General features: G+C 44.7%; 1 protein-coding gene across 1 annotated transcript; it reads right to left on the reverse strand.

Annotated features, from left to right (window-relative positions):
* Positions 1-634: 634 nt before the first annotated feature.
* Positions 635-15,128, reverse strand: LOC120538121 (protein yippee-like 2). Its single transcript, XM_039767555.1, has 4 exons — positions 13,914-15,128; positions 13,743-13,786; positions 10,901-11,009; positions 635-1,547 (listed from the first exon to the last, which is right to left on the reverse strand). The coding sequence occupies exons 1-4, from the start codon at positions 14,049-14,051 to the stop codon at positions 1,458-1,460; spliced, it is 381 nt and encodes a 126-aa protein (XP_039623489.1). The 5' UTR covers positions 14,052-15,128; the 3' UTR covers positions 635-1,457.
* Positions 15,129-15,504: the final 376 nt, after the last annotated feature.

A 15,504-nucleotide genomic window follows, 5' to 3' on the forward strand; every position in this document is an offset into this window, starting at 1 on the left:
TCTACACAATGCAAAGCCAACTGGAAACTTGAAGAAACTCTGATAAGGAGATCTGGCAGACCCAAAGACACTCCCCCCAGTCATAAGAGAAGTTTCTGAGGGTCTCCAGCTTGCGTGATTGGTGCCTCACAGCACAACAGCTTCAAACTCAGCTTAACAATGGTCGGGGAAAAAGATCTAAATCTGTGTCTGCTGTGAAGAGGTTGTCAGGGCAAGTGGCAGGAAGAAAGCTATTCCTACTAGGACAGAACAGGGTCTAGAAATTCCAGTTGCAGACTGGAAGAAAGTCTTATGGACCAATGAAACCAAATTTGAAATCTTTGGTTCATCACACACAGGGTGTTTGTTATATCGTCGAGGTCCTCAATGTGTGACACCAACTGTCAAACATGCAGGATGAAGTGTGATGGTCGGGGCTTCTTTTGCTGGTGACCTGCACAGAATGACTGGCACTCTGAATCAAAAAGCTTACCACTGTTTGGCTGTTATATCAGCAGAAGGGTGCGGGCTACTTTGACGAATCAAAAGTTTGAATAATATTTTGTACTCTTAATGATTCCTTGACTTATTTTTTTGTTTATTTGTTTTATGTCTTGATTTCATAAAACATTAAGACATTTTTTAATAGATAGATACTTTATTAATATCTATCTATCTATTATATAGTGCCTTTCACACAAAAACTGAGGTGTTCTAAAACATTTGACCAGAAGTGTACATCTAATGAAATGGGTTATTAACCACAGACACTAGAACCCAGTGTCTCATTGAACAAAAAAGTTCTAAGATAACAACTTAATGGACTAGAGAGGTTAATTGTGCGGCTTTTCACTACCCAGAGCAATTCTTGGCAACGTCTCACGGATCAGAGCAGATAACCGTTAGGTCCACCACGACATATGTCACCGTTGGTTCTGTGAGAGCTTTAATTTGCTCCTTTGACAAGAAATGCCAATGCATGTCTCCAATCAGTCAAGGTGCGCCCAAAACGTGTTGGAGTCCATTGTGATGTGAAACTCGGCATCTTTTGAGTTACGTGAGCGACACTTGGAGAGTCCGTATACAAAGGTTTCTTCATCCTTTTGTGTACTTTTACCCATGTATCGATGCATCGATATCAGATTGTTTGTACATCTCTAATGATATTACGATGCTGACTATATGGGCCCAGTAGAATGATCCAAAAATCTCATCATCCATGCAGCACACGGTCCATCACAAATCACATTTCACATTTGCCTGAGATTAATATGAAATGCTGAGATAACAGCATCACCTGTAAAAATGTGAGAATTCTTAATAAAGAGACAGCTGTCCTCCCGGCAACACAAGTCCATGAGCTCAGTTCATCCTCTGCAGCCTACTTTGACGATGAGATGCAGCGGACAACAGTTGGAAGTGATGAAAAGTAGAGAGCGATGGATTTGCTTACGGCCACTGTTGTACTTTTCCCAGGCTTACTCCCAGCAGTTCTCTTTCACCATGTGCGCTACTTCAATTATATACTTCCCCTCCTTGTACTTCTGGCTTGTCTCAAACGCGTGTTCCTGCAATGATACAAAAGGTTTAGTCATACTTGGAAGAACAGGTACTCTGGAAACAGCATTTATCAGTCAACAGTGATCGTCTTCAGTGTTCAGAAGCCATGAAGAAAGCTAACAGAATGTCAGGTTATATAGCGCCTTGATGTGTGGAGTGCAATTCCAAGGAGGTGCTGCTCAAGCTTAATAACACACTGGTGAGGCCTCATCTGGAGTCCTGAGCTCCTGGCTACAAAATGGACATAGCAGTGCCAGAAGAAGTCCAAAGAAGAGCAACTAGGCCGATTCCAGGGCTACAGAGGATGAGTTATGAGGAAAGATTAAAAGAGCTGAGCCTTTACAGGAGATGAAGAGGAGACCTGACTGAAGTGTTTAATATTATGAAGGGAATTAGTGCAGTGGATCGAGACGGTGACTTTAAAATGACTTCATGAAGAACATGGGGTCAAAGATGGAAACTTGTTAAGCGTAAATTTTGCACAAACGTTACAATGTTCTTCACACTGAGAACCACAAACACCTGAAATAAGTGACCAAGTGGTGTGGAAGCCAGTAGAACTTTAGGGACTCTCAAAACTCAACTCGTTATTTTGGAAGAATTAAGAGGATAGGACTGGCGAGCTTTTTTGAGTTGACTGGCCGGTTCTCATCCAGATTGCTCTAATGTTCTAACGTTTTTTGGTATTGTAATGAACAGCACAAATGGACTGGCAACCCATCCAGGATTAAACAAGAATCCTTAGTCAGCTAGGAGGCCAATACAATAGAAAGAACAAGGGAGATAACTGTAAGTATGGCTGAACAGTTTCTCCCCCCGTACAACAGATGGCAGTATCCCTGGGGTTGGGATTCCCAATACAGACAACACATGGCATGCTGGGATCTGTTGTCCCGTGGGGCAGCCCTGTTGGGTTCCATGAGGGCCGCCATTGGGAGCTACTAGGATTCTTGGTCCCCATTTTCCAGGACATCCAGTCGACCCTGTCCTAGTACCGGAAGCACTCCCGGGTCTTAGATAAAAGAAGTTGCCTGATCTCAGCCGGTTGAGTAGAGTCAGGCAGAAGAGGACGAAGCTTGCCTGGAGGAGTGGAAGATGAAGGAAGACGATTGGTCTGAGAATTGCAAAAACCTTTGTACAGTAATTGAATACAAATAAACCCTTTTTATTATAGCGGGACTTGTGTCTATAAAATTGTGTCTGGGGTTTGGGGTGCTGCAATGCCCCCTAGTGGTCACACAGTTTAGTGCCTGAAATCAAAACTGCAGGTTTGTTGCATTACAGTAGATTGAGAAAGTCTTCTGACCTTTTCACATTTTCACATTTTATGCTGCAGCTTTGTGCTAAATTTATTTCAATTCATTATTTCTCTCATCGAACACTCGATATCCTTGAAAGACAAATACAAAAACAGGACTTTTGGAATTTTGTAAATTTATTAAAAAAAAAAAACTGAACTATCACATTGACACAAGTATTCAGACCCTTTCTTATGACACTTGAGATTCGGCTCAGCTGCACCCCATTCTATGCATCGCCATTATGATGTCTCAATTCCCTGCTTAGAGTCCACCTGTGGTCAATTCAATTGACTGGACTGATTATGAAAGGCCCACACCTGTTTATGGACGGCCAAGCTGTGAGGTCGAATGAATTGTCTGCAGAGCTTATTGACAGCACTGCATTGAGGTGCCCATCTGGGGAAGGTGAGAAAAAACAAATTCTGCAACATTCAAGAGTTGGAAAGAGAGGAGACCATGAACCCAGGGCCATCTTAACGCATGGGCACGCTGGGCAGTTTCCCAGGGGCCCCATGCTAATCCATGTATGTTGTGACTTGTTGAGTGGTTGTGTAGGTAGGGGTTCCAGTGCACTGCTTTGCCCGGGGTCTTATAATGTTGTTAAGATGGTCCTGCATGACCCCAACGGTCACTCCGGCTGAGCTCCTCTGTGAAGATGGGAGACACTCCCAAGAAGGACAACCATCACTGCAATACTCCACCAATCTTGGCTTTATGTCAGGGTGACCAGTCAAATGTTTCTCCTCAATAAAAGACACATGGAAGCTTGTTTGGAGTATCCCAGAAGGCATCTAAAAGACTCCTAGTCTCTCAGGAACAAGATTCTCTGGTCTGATTAGACTAAGATTAGTGTCTTGTCTGGTGGAAACCAAGCCCAGATCGTCATCGGTGCAATGCCATTCCAACAGTGAAGTATGGAGGTGGCAACATCATGCTGTGGGGTTGTTTTTCAGCGGCCTGGACTGGGAGACTGGACAGGGTTAAGGGGAAACCGAATGGAACAAAGTACAGAGATGTCCTTAACGGAAACTTCTTCCGGAGTGTTCTGGATCTCAGACGTGGCCAAAGTTTCAACAGGGCCATGGCATCTTAGCGCAAAGCAAAAACAACACAGGAGGGCCTTAGGGACAAATCTGGGAATGTCCTTGAGTTGCCCACCCAAAGAGTACACTTGAGCCCACTTAAATATCTCTGGAGAGACCTGAAAATGATGGTCTCAACCTGTCTGCAGAGAGGAAGAGCAGAAAGTGCCCAAATCTAAGTGTGCAAAGCTTGCCATGTCAAACCCACGAAGACTCCAGGCTCTCCAACCTCTGCCTAAGGTGCTTCAACTATGTACTCAGGTAAGGGTCTGAAAACTTGCATCAATGGAAGAGTTCACTTTTTTTTCCCTCTTTATGTAAAATAAAATGTCTGTCTGTCTGTCTGCTCCCTATATAATCCTATACCCTTTGACCGATCTGAGCCACATTTTGCATAGTTACTCTTTAGGGCCATAATGGATCATATGGATAAGGCAGACTACTTTGGAATCCATAGCTTTCACCTTGGGATTTATTTTTTTCCCAGCATGCTACAGTTTTGCACACCAGTACCACCTGCTGACTTACATCAAGTGAAACATTGAAACAAACTGAAGCCCGCAGACCAAATGACCAAAGCTTAACATCGCTTACCTGGTCAACGTGCCATGCTGCTTCTATCTACTGTAATATAAACAGGAGTATCGTGAGATTTCGCAGAGGGTTGTTGGGTGAGACTTGATCGAGAGTAGGAGTGCAGCACAACACAATGGAGAATCCAAGTTTTGTTTTTTAACTCCTCCTTTGTCAGCTTTTCTTTATAATCTAAGCAGTGCAAAGTGTCCACCTTGAACTAAGAGGACGACTCAGACGTGATGGCATTCATAGTTACAATGACTCCAACAATGAGTTATCACAATTCTGGAATCCAATCAAACCCAAAAAGAACAAACTCTTGACTCACGAGAGCAGAGACATGGATAGAAATGCAGCGTGGATAACGGAGGGGACAACAACAACAAAAAAAAAAAAAAGAATCACACAAACCTTTTCCTTCTTTCCTTAACCTTGTAGCGGTGGGGACATCTTAATGTGTTTTGTGCCGAGGTGCATCTTTCGTAGCATTGTCTATGGTGCATCTGTGTAAAATGTTGTCCCCCTGGAAACAAAGGGGGGTAGGAGAACGCTGCAGGACCGTGACCCCTCAAGGTAATTTTCCTGTCCACCTGTCAAGTCCATCCAGATTATTTCTTTTTAAAATAGAGGAAGGAAATAAGGAGAAGGAAAATAAACAGAACACAACATCGAACGCATCGCGAGAGACGGAGGAACGCCGATCCGGGTTGTCACATGCCTATTCACAGCTTGCTGCTCTCAATGCCGGACCTGTAATGATCTCGCTATTCTCACAAAACCCAGGGGTTCAGTAGTATCAGGACACGCCGAGGACCAAAGGGGGAGGCCGTTTCTTTTTTTATTTCGGGACAGAAGCGAACAATCAAGTACTTCCATATTGCAGTTACCGCTGGACAGTTTCTAACCGATTAACGGTCATTTCCATTAATCATTCTCCAGACAACTTCCTGGACTTTATGTGTGATATGTGTTTCATGTGCGTCATATCTGTTTTATGTTCAGTGTAGGGTCAAGGGAGGGTCTGCACTGTATCTTTTATTGCTGCACCATTTATTATAATATTCTGCTGTTCACGTGCGAGGTTGGTGGCGTTAGGGGAGGGGAGAGGTGAGATATTTATACCGTTTGGCATTTTGTTTCACTTCTTTTTCATTAATACCAGGGGGCATCGACTGCCAACCCACCCGGCCTGTGATCCGCACGTTGTGAAGAGGGGGTCAGGGTTAGAAGGTTGTGAAGAGGGGCTCCTGAACGCACCCCAAGGATATGTGGTCGCTCCTCTGAAACCCCCTCTTAAATGGTGTTACAATGGGAAACAAATAGTTTTTTTTTTTACCTCCTCTTTGCTCGATCAGCTGCTGCTGCCATGTCGCGTGATCTCATGCAGCGCTTCAAACATTTAAAAAGCCTGTACAGCAGATGTCCTATTGCCTCACTGCCTTGTCTCTCTTCTCCCCCAGACATCCTCTGCTCCTATTGAGGGTCCCTCTCCCGAGGCTCGCCTCTATAAAAAGGAAGATTTTCTATTCTTTAAATTGAGAGACGTAACTGTCCCCTCCGACTACACACGGAGCTTGATTCACTCCTGAAAGAGACTTATGTCTGAATAACGTTTCTGTCTCTAAAATCTCCTGTGTATCTGTGCAACTCTGTGACCCAAGCGTGACAGCGTATGTGGATTTCACTTTCACCAAACAACAAAACTTTTAATTCTCACGGATACGTCTCTTCATTGGGAAGAAACATTACTTTTCCCTGATGGCAACACAAATTAGACATTACTGTCAGGCTCGCCACCTAAAACTGCATCCCAATGTTCACAAGCATCTAAACTGGCTTACGAAGTAAAGACTGAGAACTCTGTAACTGCTCTATGGTGAACCCCCCGTGTGGATATTAAATAAAACCGTTCCGGCTGTATGTTGTCATTTATTTATCTCCTAGTGTTTGATATGCCTGGTTTCTCCACAAATACACATAGAGGTTGAGATGAAATAAATTTTGTTATTGCCTCACACAACACGACAGCGCAACTAAAGACACTCACGAAAGAGAACTCCGAGAACTGCTTCAGAGAGTGGCAACAACGAGGGGATGAGTGCGTTCAAAGCAAGGGCGAGTATTTTGAGGTGGATTCATGGCAATGTGTGTTTTACTGAAATCATTTTTTATTTTTTTATTTAAACATTCACTGTTTTTTTTCTTTATCACACCTTCTATAACAAACTAGCAAAATACCTGCGCTTCGCAGTGGAGAAGTACTGTGTTAAAGAAGTTATGAAAAAGAAAATGAAACATTTTAAAAATAACAAATGTCGTTGATGTATATAGGCGGGGAGCTAACCACGTGGTAGGCGCGCGGACCATAGACATAGAGTTACTAGACGGCGCATGACCAGCAGCATTGTACGTCAACGTCGCCGCCATATTGCGAGTGGCACTGCTGTGGAGTGAATTAATGAATGATGTGCTGCTTGGCATTGTACAAACCGCTGCACGCTCCGAACCAGATCCCGGGGGATTACATTTCATAGGTAAGGCTGAACAGTTGTTTTGGTTATATTTGGCCATTAGAAAATCCCGTTTTATAATCTTAACTTTAGCTACGCCAGGCTAAGCTAGCAAAGCTATGCATTTATGTGCTCAAGTGAGCCTCCAAACAACATTTTGGCTAAACGTATTTAGTCACTAACTATGTAGATTGTTGTTAGCTGTTAACATTTCTCAGACTTTGAAGGTTTCCCAAAGAAATCCACCTCAGGAAGCAGTGGGAGGTCAGGTAGCCCTGTTTGAGAAAGCTGTCCTGTGACGTGTGCCGTGCTGGTCTGGTAGGAGGTGCTGTACCGGCATCATATGATCAAAGCTACCACTCGCTCACATTAAAACACAAAGGAGGTCTGGTGATTCCCTCTGAGGGTCCAGTCAAGGTGGTCAAAGCAGCTGAGCGTGTTATTTGACAGTCGACATGAGGGCAAGCTGTCAGTGTATCTTTGATCAATCAGTTTGTTCAGGCTGAGATTGGTTCAGATGATGTGTTTTTTCTCAAGGAGCACATGGAGGAACACACAGTTTGAAATTGACAACCATCATTTTATGCTCATGTCTTTAGCTGTGTCTGTCTTCCACAAACTAAGGCTGCACCATATTGCCAGACTGAATACTCTCAAATTACAGGATGTGAGTGAGCGAGAGGAGTGTCAGTCTGGAGGAGATCAGTGAGGTTGTGGAGAGCTTTAAATATTCAGAGCGGTATTTTGTATTGTATTCAGTAGTGAACAGGGAGCCAGTGAAGTTGAGAGAGAATCGGTGTGATATGTTCAGTGGGTTTAGAACAGCACGTTATTATCCTGGCAGAAGAATTTTGAAGAAGCTGTAACCGATGGATACGTTTTTGTGGGATGCCATTACAGTAATCTATACGTGAGGTGACTCGGGCATTAATCTACATTGATGGATTAAAAGCCAGAAGTTGACATGACCATCATCATCAAGTACTTCCAATATAACTCTAAATACAAAGAGGACTGTTTCATTTATGTTAGGTAGAATGCCCAGAGGAGGCTGGGTGGTCTCGTGGCCTGGAACCCCTGCAGATTTTATTTTTTCTCCAGCCATCTGGAGTTTTTTTTTGTTTTTTCTGTCCTCCCTGGCCATCGGACCTTACTCTTATTCTATGTTAATTAGTGTTGTCTTATTCTAATTCTTACTTTACTTTTTATTTCTGTTTTCTTCATCATGTAAAGCACATAGAGCTACATTATTTGTATGAAAATGTGCTATATAAATAAATGTTGTTGTTGTTAACCAATACTTCAGTACTGTGTTACGTAAGAACAGGACGAAGTCTAGAAATGTTTCAGAGATGGAAGAAGGCAGTCCAAGAAATGTTACTTATATGGGAGGAATCACTTAATAATAATAATAATAATTTGTATTATTATTATTTAATAATTGCATTATTAGTGTATAAATGGATATTAATCATTGCATTTAAACGATTCGCCAAAATCTGTTGTATGTAAACGATACTGCTTTAAACGTTATTGTTTTTTCATCAGAAAACCCGGTTTCCACGTCTACCTGTATTAGTTTCAATGGCACTTTTGCCACTCGCAATATGGGGGATGCGCTGACGTATCGTGTCGACTGGGCAACACAGTGAATGCGGCGTCTACCTATACTGTATATGTCTATGGCGCGGACAGCGGCCATGCAGAAAAAGGAAGGGGGACCCGGTGGGCGGCCCTTGTGTGTCTCTGCCGTGAAATAAATCCTCTTTTAATGGAAATAAGGAATTAAACCACCAGAAAGAGAGGTCAGCTCCAAAAGTTCCTTACGGCATAATAGTGAGAACTGCCAAAAAGAAGACGTTATTTTCAGAAAGTTTGTTACGGGGCACGGCACAACATGAAACATACTTAATGTTTGTAAGTACAGTGTAAAGGATGAGCATGGGAAATGTGGGCTTTTTACGTATATTGGAAGTGGCAGAAATAGTGAGGAGGGGTTTCCCCTATCTATATATACACTTTAGGGGGTACACCCGTTCCCCCTCCTTGGGTGTTGCAATAGGACATGAAACATACCTAACTTTTGTAAGTACACTGCAAGGAATGAGCACACGACATTTCAGCTTGCCACCTATATGGAAAGTGGGAGAATTAGTGAGGAGTCAGTGAGGGCTTAGCCTTTTATATGTAGAGGAGCAGGAGACCCCCTGCTGGACACAACAGGTCAAGAAAAATTACCTCCAGCAAAGACATGACAAAGCATCTCAAATGAAGAAATCTAGAAGTGGATCATGTCACTGGGTTACAAACTTTATAGAGTTAGTGAGTGCAAAGGAGCAGCAAACATAATCAAGCATTCAACTTTAGTTAAATTTGCCTCAGTGTTGTGGATCACGTAAAGCTGGGATCAAATAAAAGTGCGATATTATTCTAAAACGTTATTGCATGTATGAGGGAACCCAAGAGAGCAGTGGTTGGCACTGCTGCCTAATGGCTCTTGTGCCCTGCCCTTAAACCCCAGTCTGGCACTCATTGTGTGACGTCTTATGTTATCTGTGTCTGCGTTGGGCTTTCTTCCCACTTTCTAAAGAGGTGAATGATAAGCTTGTTGGTGAATCTAAACTGACACTTTTAAGAGAGTACTTTTCAGAGCACTGGTGCACCGTCCTCCATTAGTAGAGTCTGGTTTCCAGAAAGGCTAAACTTGAAAAAGAAAAAAATATGTAAGGGACAGCCGGCAGTTTATCCCAGCTGGGACGCCCCAGTAACGGAAGGATGGGGGGGAGGCAGCTTATCAAGGATATTGCCCCCCAGGATGATAGACGGCAGCTTCACTGGACTGCAGCAATGCCCCGTATGCCTGCTGGGCATGATGGGACTTGGAGTTTGGCAACACCGCCCTGCTGGGTACCGTGGGTGCCACCAGGAGACGCTGCAGGGAGACTGGGGAGTCCCTACTGCTTACATGGCCCGGACGTACTTTGAAGTCACGTGGACGGAAGGACAGAAGCACTTCCGGGTCAAGGACTATTTAAAGGACTGCTGCGAACAGCAGCTCCCAGCAAGCTCTGTCCGCTACCTCCCAACTCCGGCTCGCTTGCTGGGAGGTGTGGAGGAGAAATTAGGAATTATTATTGCTTTATTGTGGCTGTGGTGTTTTGGAGGCACTATTTTGAAGAAGAAAAATATTAAATGTGGTCTTAGTGCTTTTAACCCGTGTCCTGCGTCTGTCTGTTGGGAAAAAGATGGGCAGCAGTGCCACCTAGCATCCACTTACTTACAGCTAATAATAATAATAAAAACGTGTATCATATTTATCTTCTCCTCTCAAGTATGAACTGCATGCACATTTGATTGGATTTTGATATTAACTTATGAACCCTAATAGAAAATTGCTGTGGTGGGCTGGCACCCTCCCCGGGGTTTGTTTCCTGCCTTGCACCCTGTGTTGGCTGGGATTGGCTCCAGCAGACCCCCATGAACCTGTAGTTAGGATAGAGTGGGTTGGATAATGGATGGATAAAAGAAAATGGTCGTTTCTGCATGACCTTTGGAGGTCAGAGCACCAGGTCGGCCATTGTACAGCACCCTTGTACAGCACCATTGCAGCAACTTTCAGGTTAAAGGCTTTGCTCAAGAGCCCAACGGAGTAGGATCGCTTAAGAAACAAGATAGAACACTTTGCCATCATTGCCACAATTCTTACAGAAGGCATTATTTGTAGTTAACAATAAAGATGTGTCACAGTCCGAGTCCCGACTGCCGGTTACAAAGCACATTAGCTGGGCAGAACATTACATACAGTATAAAGACAGATGTGACAGAGACATTTACTGATTGACAATATCACAGAAAGAAATGAGAGAAAGATCCGGGACAGCCTCTGACTTACATATTTCCAACCTAGCGTTGTTTTGCAGCTTTCACAATAAATGTCCGCCACAGCATGCAGGCCTGTCAACAGGACCCTCTCTTCAGCCGGTCCACAGCCCACGTTCACTCTGTTGTGAAGGAGGAAATAATTCAAGTGTTAATATTCAGAAAAAGAAATAGCAACATGCAAAGTTAATATACTGTCACACATGTGCCTCTGAGGATCACCTTGCGGGCTTACCTGAGGTAAGCAATACCACCCCAGGACGAAGGGGGGAGCCGTTGCTAACAGTATCATCTATTTCTATTCCCACAGCTCTGAGAAAACACCCACTCAGGGGAACTGACTCCGCCCCTTCCGGGCAGAGGACTATAAACTCGAGGCACACCCAGAAGGTGGCATCTCATTTGGCCGTAGACTCCACGCAGGACAGATCTCCACCCCAGACCTGACCGCTCACTGCGGCCTAGCGTTTTTAGTTTGTTTTTGCGCCACCGCGTACTATTTCTGATCTTGCCAGCACCATTATTAAAACGGGATGACCCGGTTGCCACTCCCAATGTTTATTTTGGATCTCGTGTCATACCTCACTCGACCACAAGAAATAGAAACATATCCATCCATCCATCCATTGTCTAACCCGCTGAATCCGAATAGGGTCACGGGGGTCTGCTGGAGCCAATCCCAGCCAACACAGGGCACAAGGCAGGAACCAATCCTGGGCAGGGTGCCAACCCACCGCAGGACACACACAAACACACCCACACACCAAGCACACACTAGGGACAAGTTAGAATCACCAATCCACCTAACCTGCATGTCTTTGGATTGTGGGAGGAAACCGGAGCGCCCGGAGGAAACCCACGCAGACACGGGAGAACATGCAAACTCCACGCAGGGAGGACCCGGGAAGCGAACCCGGGTCTCCTAACTGCGAGGCATCAGCGCTACCACTGCACCACCATGCCGCCCTAGAAACATATCAAAGAGTCAAATTTATTGTGCAAAATTTAACAAGTACAGTGGAGATGCTGGTAGCATGAAAAGCACAGGACGCAAGCACACAATAGACACCATGGAGAAAACATAAAATAAATGATTGTGGTTTAGACTATGGGGACTCCATGAGTCTCCAGAATTTTAGTTTTACAAGAGAGTGGTGTCGTTTCAGTTGGCTTCAGGGGCTTTAGTCCCAAGATCTCAGGCATTCAGCTCCTGATCTTCAAAACTCCAAGTCAAGCCAAGTTGGGGAGCATGCACTGGTACAGTACGTTGCCACACCCACTACATGACAAAACAACTCGGGATCCCAGGTGGCAACCCTTGGCAGACACACGGTCCAGTCCCACCCTCCAGAAATGACCCTCTATCTCTATCTTCAAAACACAAAATCTCATGATTTCATCTCACCGTCAAGAAACACCCCCATCCCATGATCTCAAGCATTCTGCTACTGATCATCAAGAAACACCCCATCCCATCCCATGATCTTCAAGAGCCCAGTCCCCCCTTTCCTCCCCTTTCTGCTCATCAGCAGTATGAAAACCTAAAGGGGACAACTTCTACAACTAGCATGGAACTCCACGGGTGCCAAACCCAAGACCACCCCCACCTCACCCCCCGACACACACACACTTTTCCATTTTACATACTTGTAGGATTCGCAGATTTATCTGAAGGGGGCTAGGAACCCACTAAGTGATGCGTAATGTGTTACAGAAGATGTTTTCTGGTCTCCATCTGTATTCTGGTGTCCATCACCCTAGAAAAACGTACCTTCATCTTACTGAAATTGGAGAGACTCTGATTATTGTTTTCTGGGGCATCACTTAAAGTAAGTGTTTTGATTACTTATTCTGCTATTAAATAACACTAGAGAGCTTAAAATAATACATTTTGGATATAATAACATGCAGAAGTTACACCGTTCTAAGGTCCAAAAAATGAACCCTAAAAGAAACCTAACTTCACCATTCCAGTGCCGATGAGGTTCAGGTTGTAAAGCTCAGACACTTTACTGATAACAAGCTCAAAACCCATAGGGTTCTAGAATATTCTGGCACAGGACACTAGAACAGTGAAGTTCCAGATATGAATAGGTGAACGTTACAAGAAACTCATCTTCGGTTTTCCAAAGTAAGAGAGGTTCAGGCTACAAAATACTTGTAGGCCAGGAATTTGAGATCTTACAAGATGTTGTTTCACAAGATGATGCTTCTCCAGCCCCCTCGGAATGGACTCTCTTTCGGTACAGTAACATTTTAGAAGAGAGGGGTTAAGAATGAAATTACCATAACCTGGCATTCTCAAACCTTCTTAATCCAATTCTGGGTTGCTGGGGCTCAGAACCCATCCAGGCATAATTGGGCACAAGCCCTGGGCAGGGTGTCAGTCTATCCAGACTGAATAGGATTTAAATGATCATTAAATAATCTAACATCCTCAAAGCTGCTAAATCCAGTTCTGGGCCAAAAGGACAGAAGGTGTCAACCAGCGCTGGTTTGGGTGTCAGCCTGTCCCGACTGGATGACCATAAAATAAACTAACATCCTCAAACCTGTTTAGTTCAGTTCTAGGCCAAAAGGGCACAAGCTGTCAACTAGCGTCAGCCTATCTTTGGGCCACTTCACACACACTCACACTTGCACGGGGCCAATTTAGATTTGGAAACTGACTTTGGAAAGGTGAGAGGAAGACTCAGGGCAAAAGAACTTACAAACTCCAGGCAGACAATGACTAGTCACAAAGTTTGAACCCAGCACATCCATACCAAAAAACAAAATCCAAACAGCACCAGCTGAACGGTAAGGCACATTATAATTTACAAATTTTCATCAGTTTTGAAAGACATGGTACCTACACGGAATTGAAAAGGTAAGCTCTTCCTTGACTCCCTTGGAAGGACTGGAATAAAAGAAAGAGATTTGAAAAAAAAATAAATGATAACATTTGCAATAATTAAAAAAAAATAAAAAAGTCAAACCAAGCATCTCAATCTGTCCAGTATGCTGCATTCATTTTTAACATGTACCTTAGAAATGAGTTGGTGGTGGTCAGCAAGATGGGCTCTGCAGTGGATGCAGCTGTACGTTCGGACACCCATTGGCAGGTAAGAGCGAAAGGTCCTGGCATGTTGTTCTGCCTGTGCCGTGCCTCCGCGGGGTGCCATTGCCGCGACGCTGTTGGCATTGCCCCTTCCGATCGCACGGTGGGCAGGGACACTGCCGAGCACTGGGGGGTGCAGTTGGAGTAGCCCAATATGTGGGGCGCCTGCGTTATTGCCAGGGTTCTGGGGCGCTGCGCAGACCCCACAGAGACGCTGGCAAGAAAAGCAGGTCGACAGCAGGGTGCCTAGGCTCGCCGTGGTGTTGTGCTGACCTTGACAGGGGGGCACTTCGCCAACCCCTCAGATTATTGTACTTGTGCTATGAGAAGAAGGAAAGCACATACTATTCTAGATGTCGGCGAGGCCACACGTGCAAATCGACGTCGTCTTCATGCTGTACGGCGGCGCAACGGTTTGGCTCCGATTGTTTGAAAGCAAAGCGAACGTGTTAGTCGGAGCCGCGCAGGGGACTTCTCCTGAAGCGCGTGAGCGGGTCCAAGTTCTCGATAGCGCGCGCCTGTTTGGTGTGCGTGTGGATGAGCACGCGCCGTCCGAGATGCGTGTCAACTCGTGTGCGCTTGTTTATTTTGCTTGCAGAGCAGCAGAAGACGGTGCCCTGCAAAAAAGCTCAAGCATGCCGCCTTCCGTGTGACCGCACGTGACGAAGTTAAACAAGTAAATCTCGTTCACAAGGATCGACTGCGATGCCGCACTTCATTCACAGTCCGAAAAAATCAATCCCTTTTGAGTATTCTTGCAGAAGCCATGCAATAGGGGACACAGCGATTTTGACAAGCAAAAGCGTATTTTGGCATCGTTCGACTTTATTCATGCCTGTGTTTCAAAATTCAACAGCATTAAGCGCACTTACACAACATAAACATTACGGCATTATATATTTACTTTCCGAGAATCCGGAGACGAAAGCAGTGCACGAACGACCATAAGACTACCCGGGTGAAAGAATCAATTTCGGAGAGTGCGCATCTGCCTCTTCTGATCAATTTTAATAACGATCTGCCAGTATTTATCGGAACGGCTTTGTCTTCTGATCCCGGAGAGGTGAGAAGAAGCGTCGGGCAGCCTGTGAGCTCCTGCGTCTCTACTTCAATGGCTGAATGAAGGTCTTGGGCATCAAAACATTGAGTCATCAGTGACGACGAGGTGGAGGAGGAGGGGGAGGAGGAGGAGGAGGAGAAGGCGGGGGCGGCGAAGACAGCGAACAGGAGACAAAGGGTGACAGGGGTGACGAACACAGGGGAGAAGCAAGGAATACGGAGGGAGATCTTCACCGCTGCACGTTCCGCCGTTTCTGAGCGGCTAGCTAACGCGAGTCTCAACTCATACAATAACAACGACACTCGAGGAAAAAAAAACTGGTTGTAATTATAAATTGTTATTAAATAAAAGTCCTCATGATAACCCAGTAGAAAGCAATGTCATGCAAATGCCAGTGTTTAGCACCTATCTAATACAGATACACCGCCAATCAATCCTGATAAAGATCAACAAAAAT

Source organism: Polypterus senegalus, chromosome 10, assembly GCF_016835505.1.
Source record: "Polypterus senegalus isolate Bchr_013 chromosome 10, ASM1683550v1, whole genome shotgun sequence".
NCBI classification, from domain to species: Eukaryota; Metazoa; Chordata; class Cladistia; order Polypteriformes; family Polypteridae; genus Polypterus; species Polypterus senegalus.

Coding starts and splice junctions, on each gene's coding strand:
- LOC120538121 (XM_039767555.1), bottom strand. CDS start 14,051: ATGGCACCCCGCGGAGGCACGGCACAGGCAGAACAACATGCCAGGACC. Junction 11,010..13,742: donor GCTTACCTTTTCAATTCCGT/GTAGGTACCATG, acceptor CCTTCACAACAG/AGTGAACGTGGGCTGTGGAC. Junction 1,548..10,900: donor CAACGCTAGGTTGGAAATAT/GTAAGTCAGAGG, acceptor GTATCATTGCAG/GAACACGCGTTTGAGACAAG.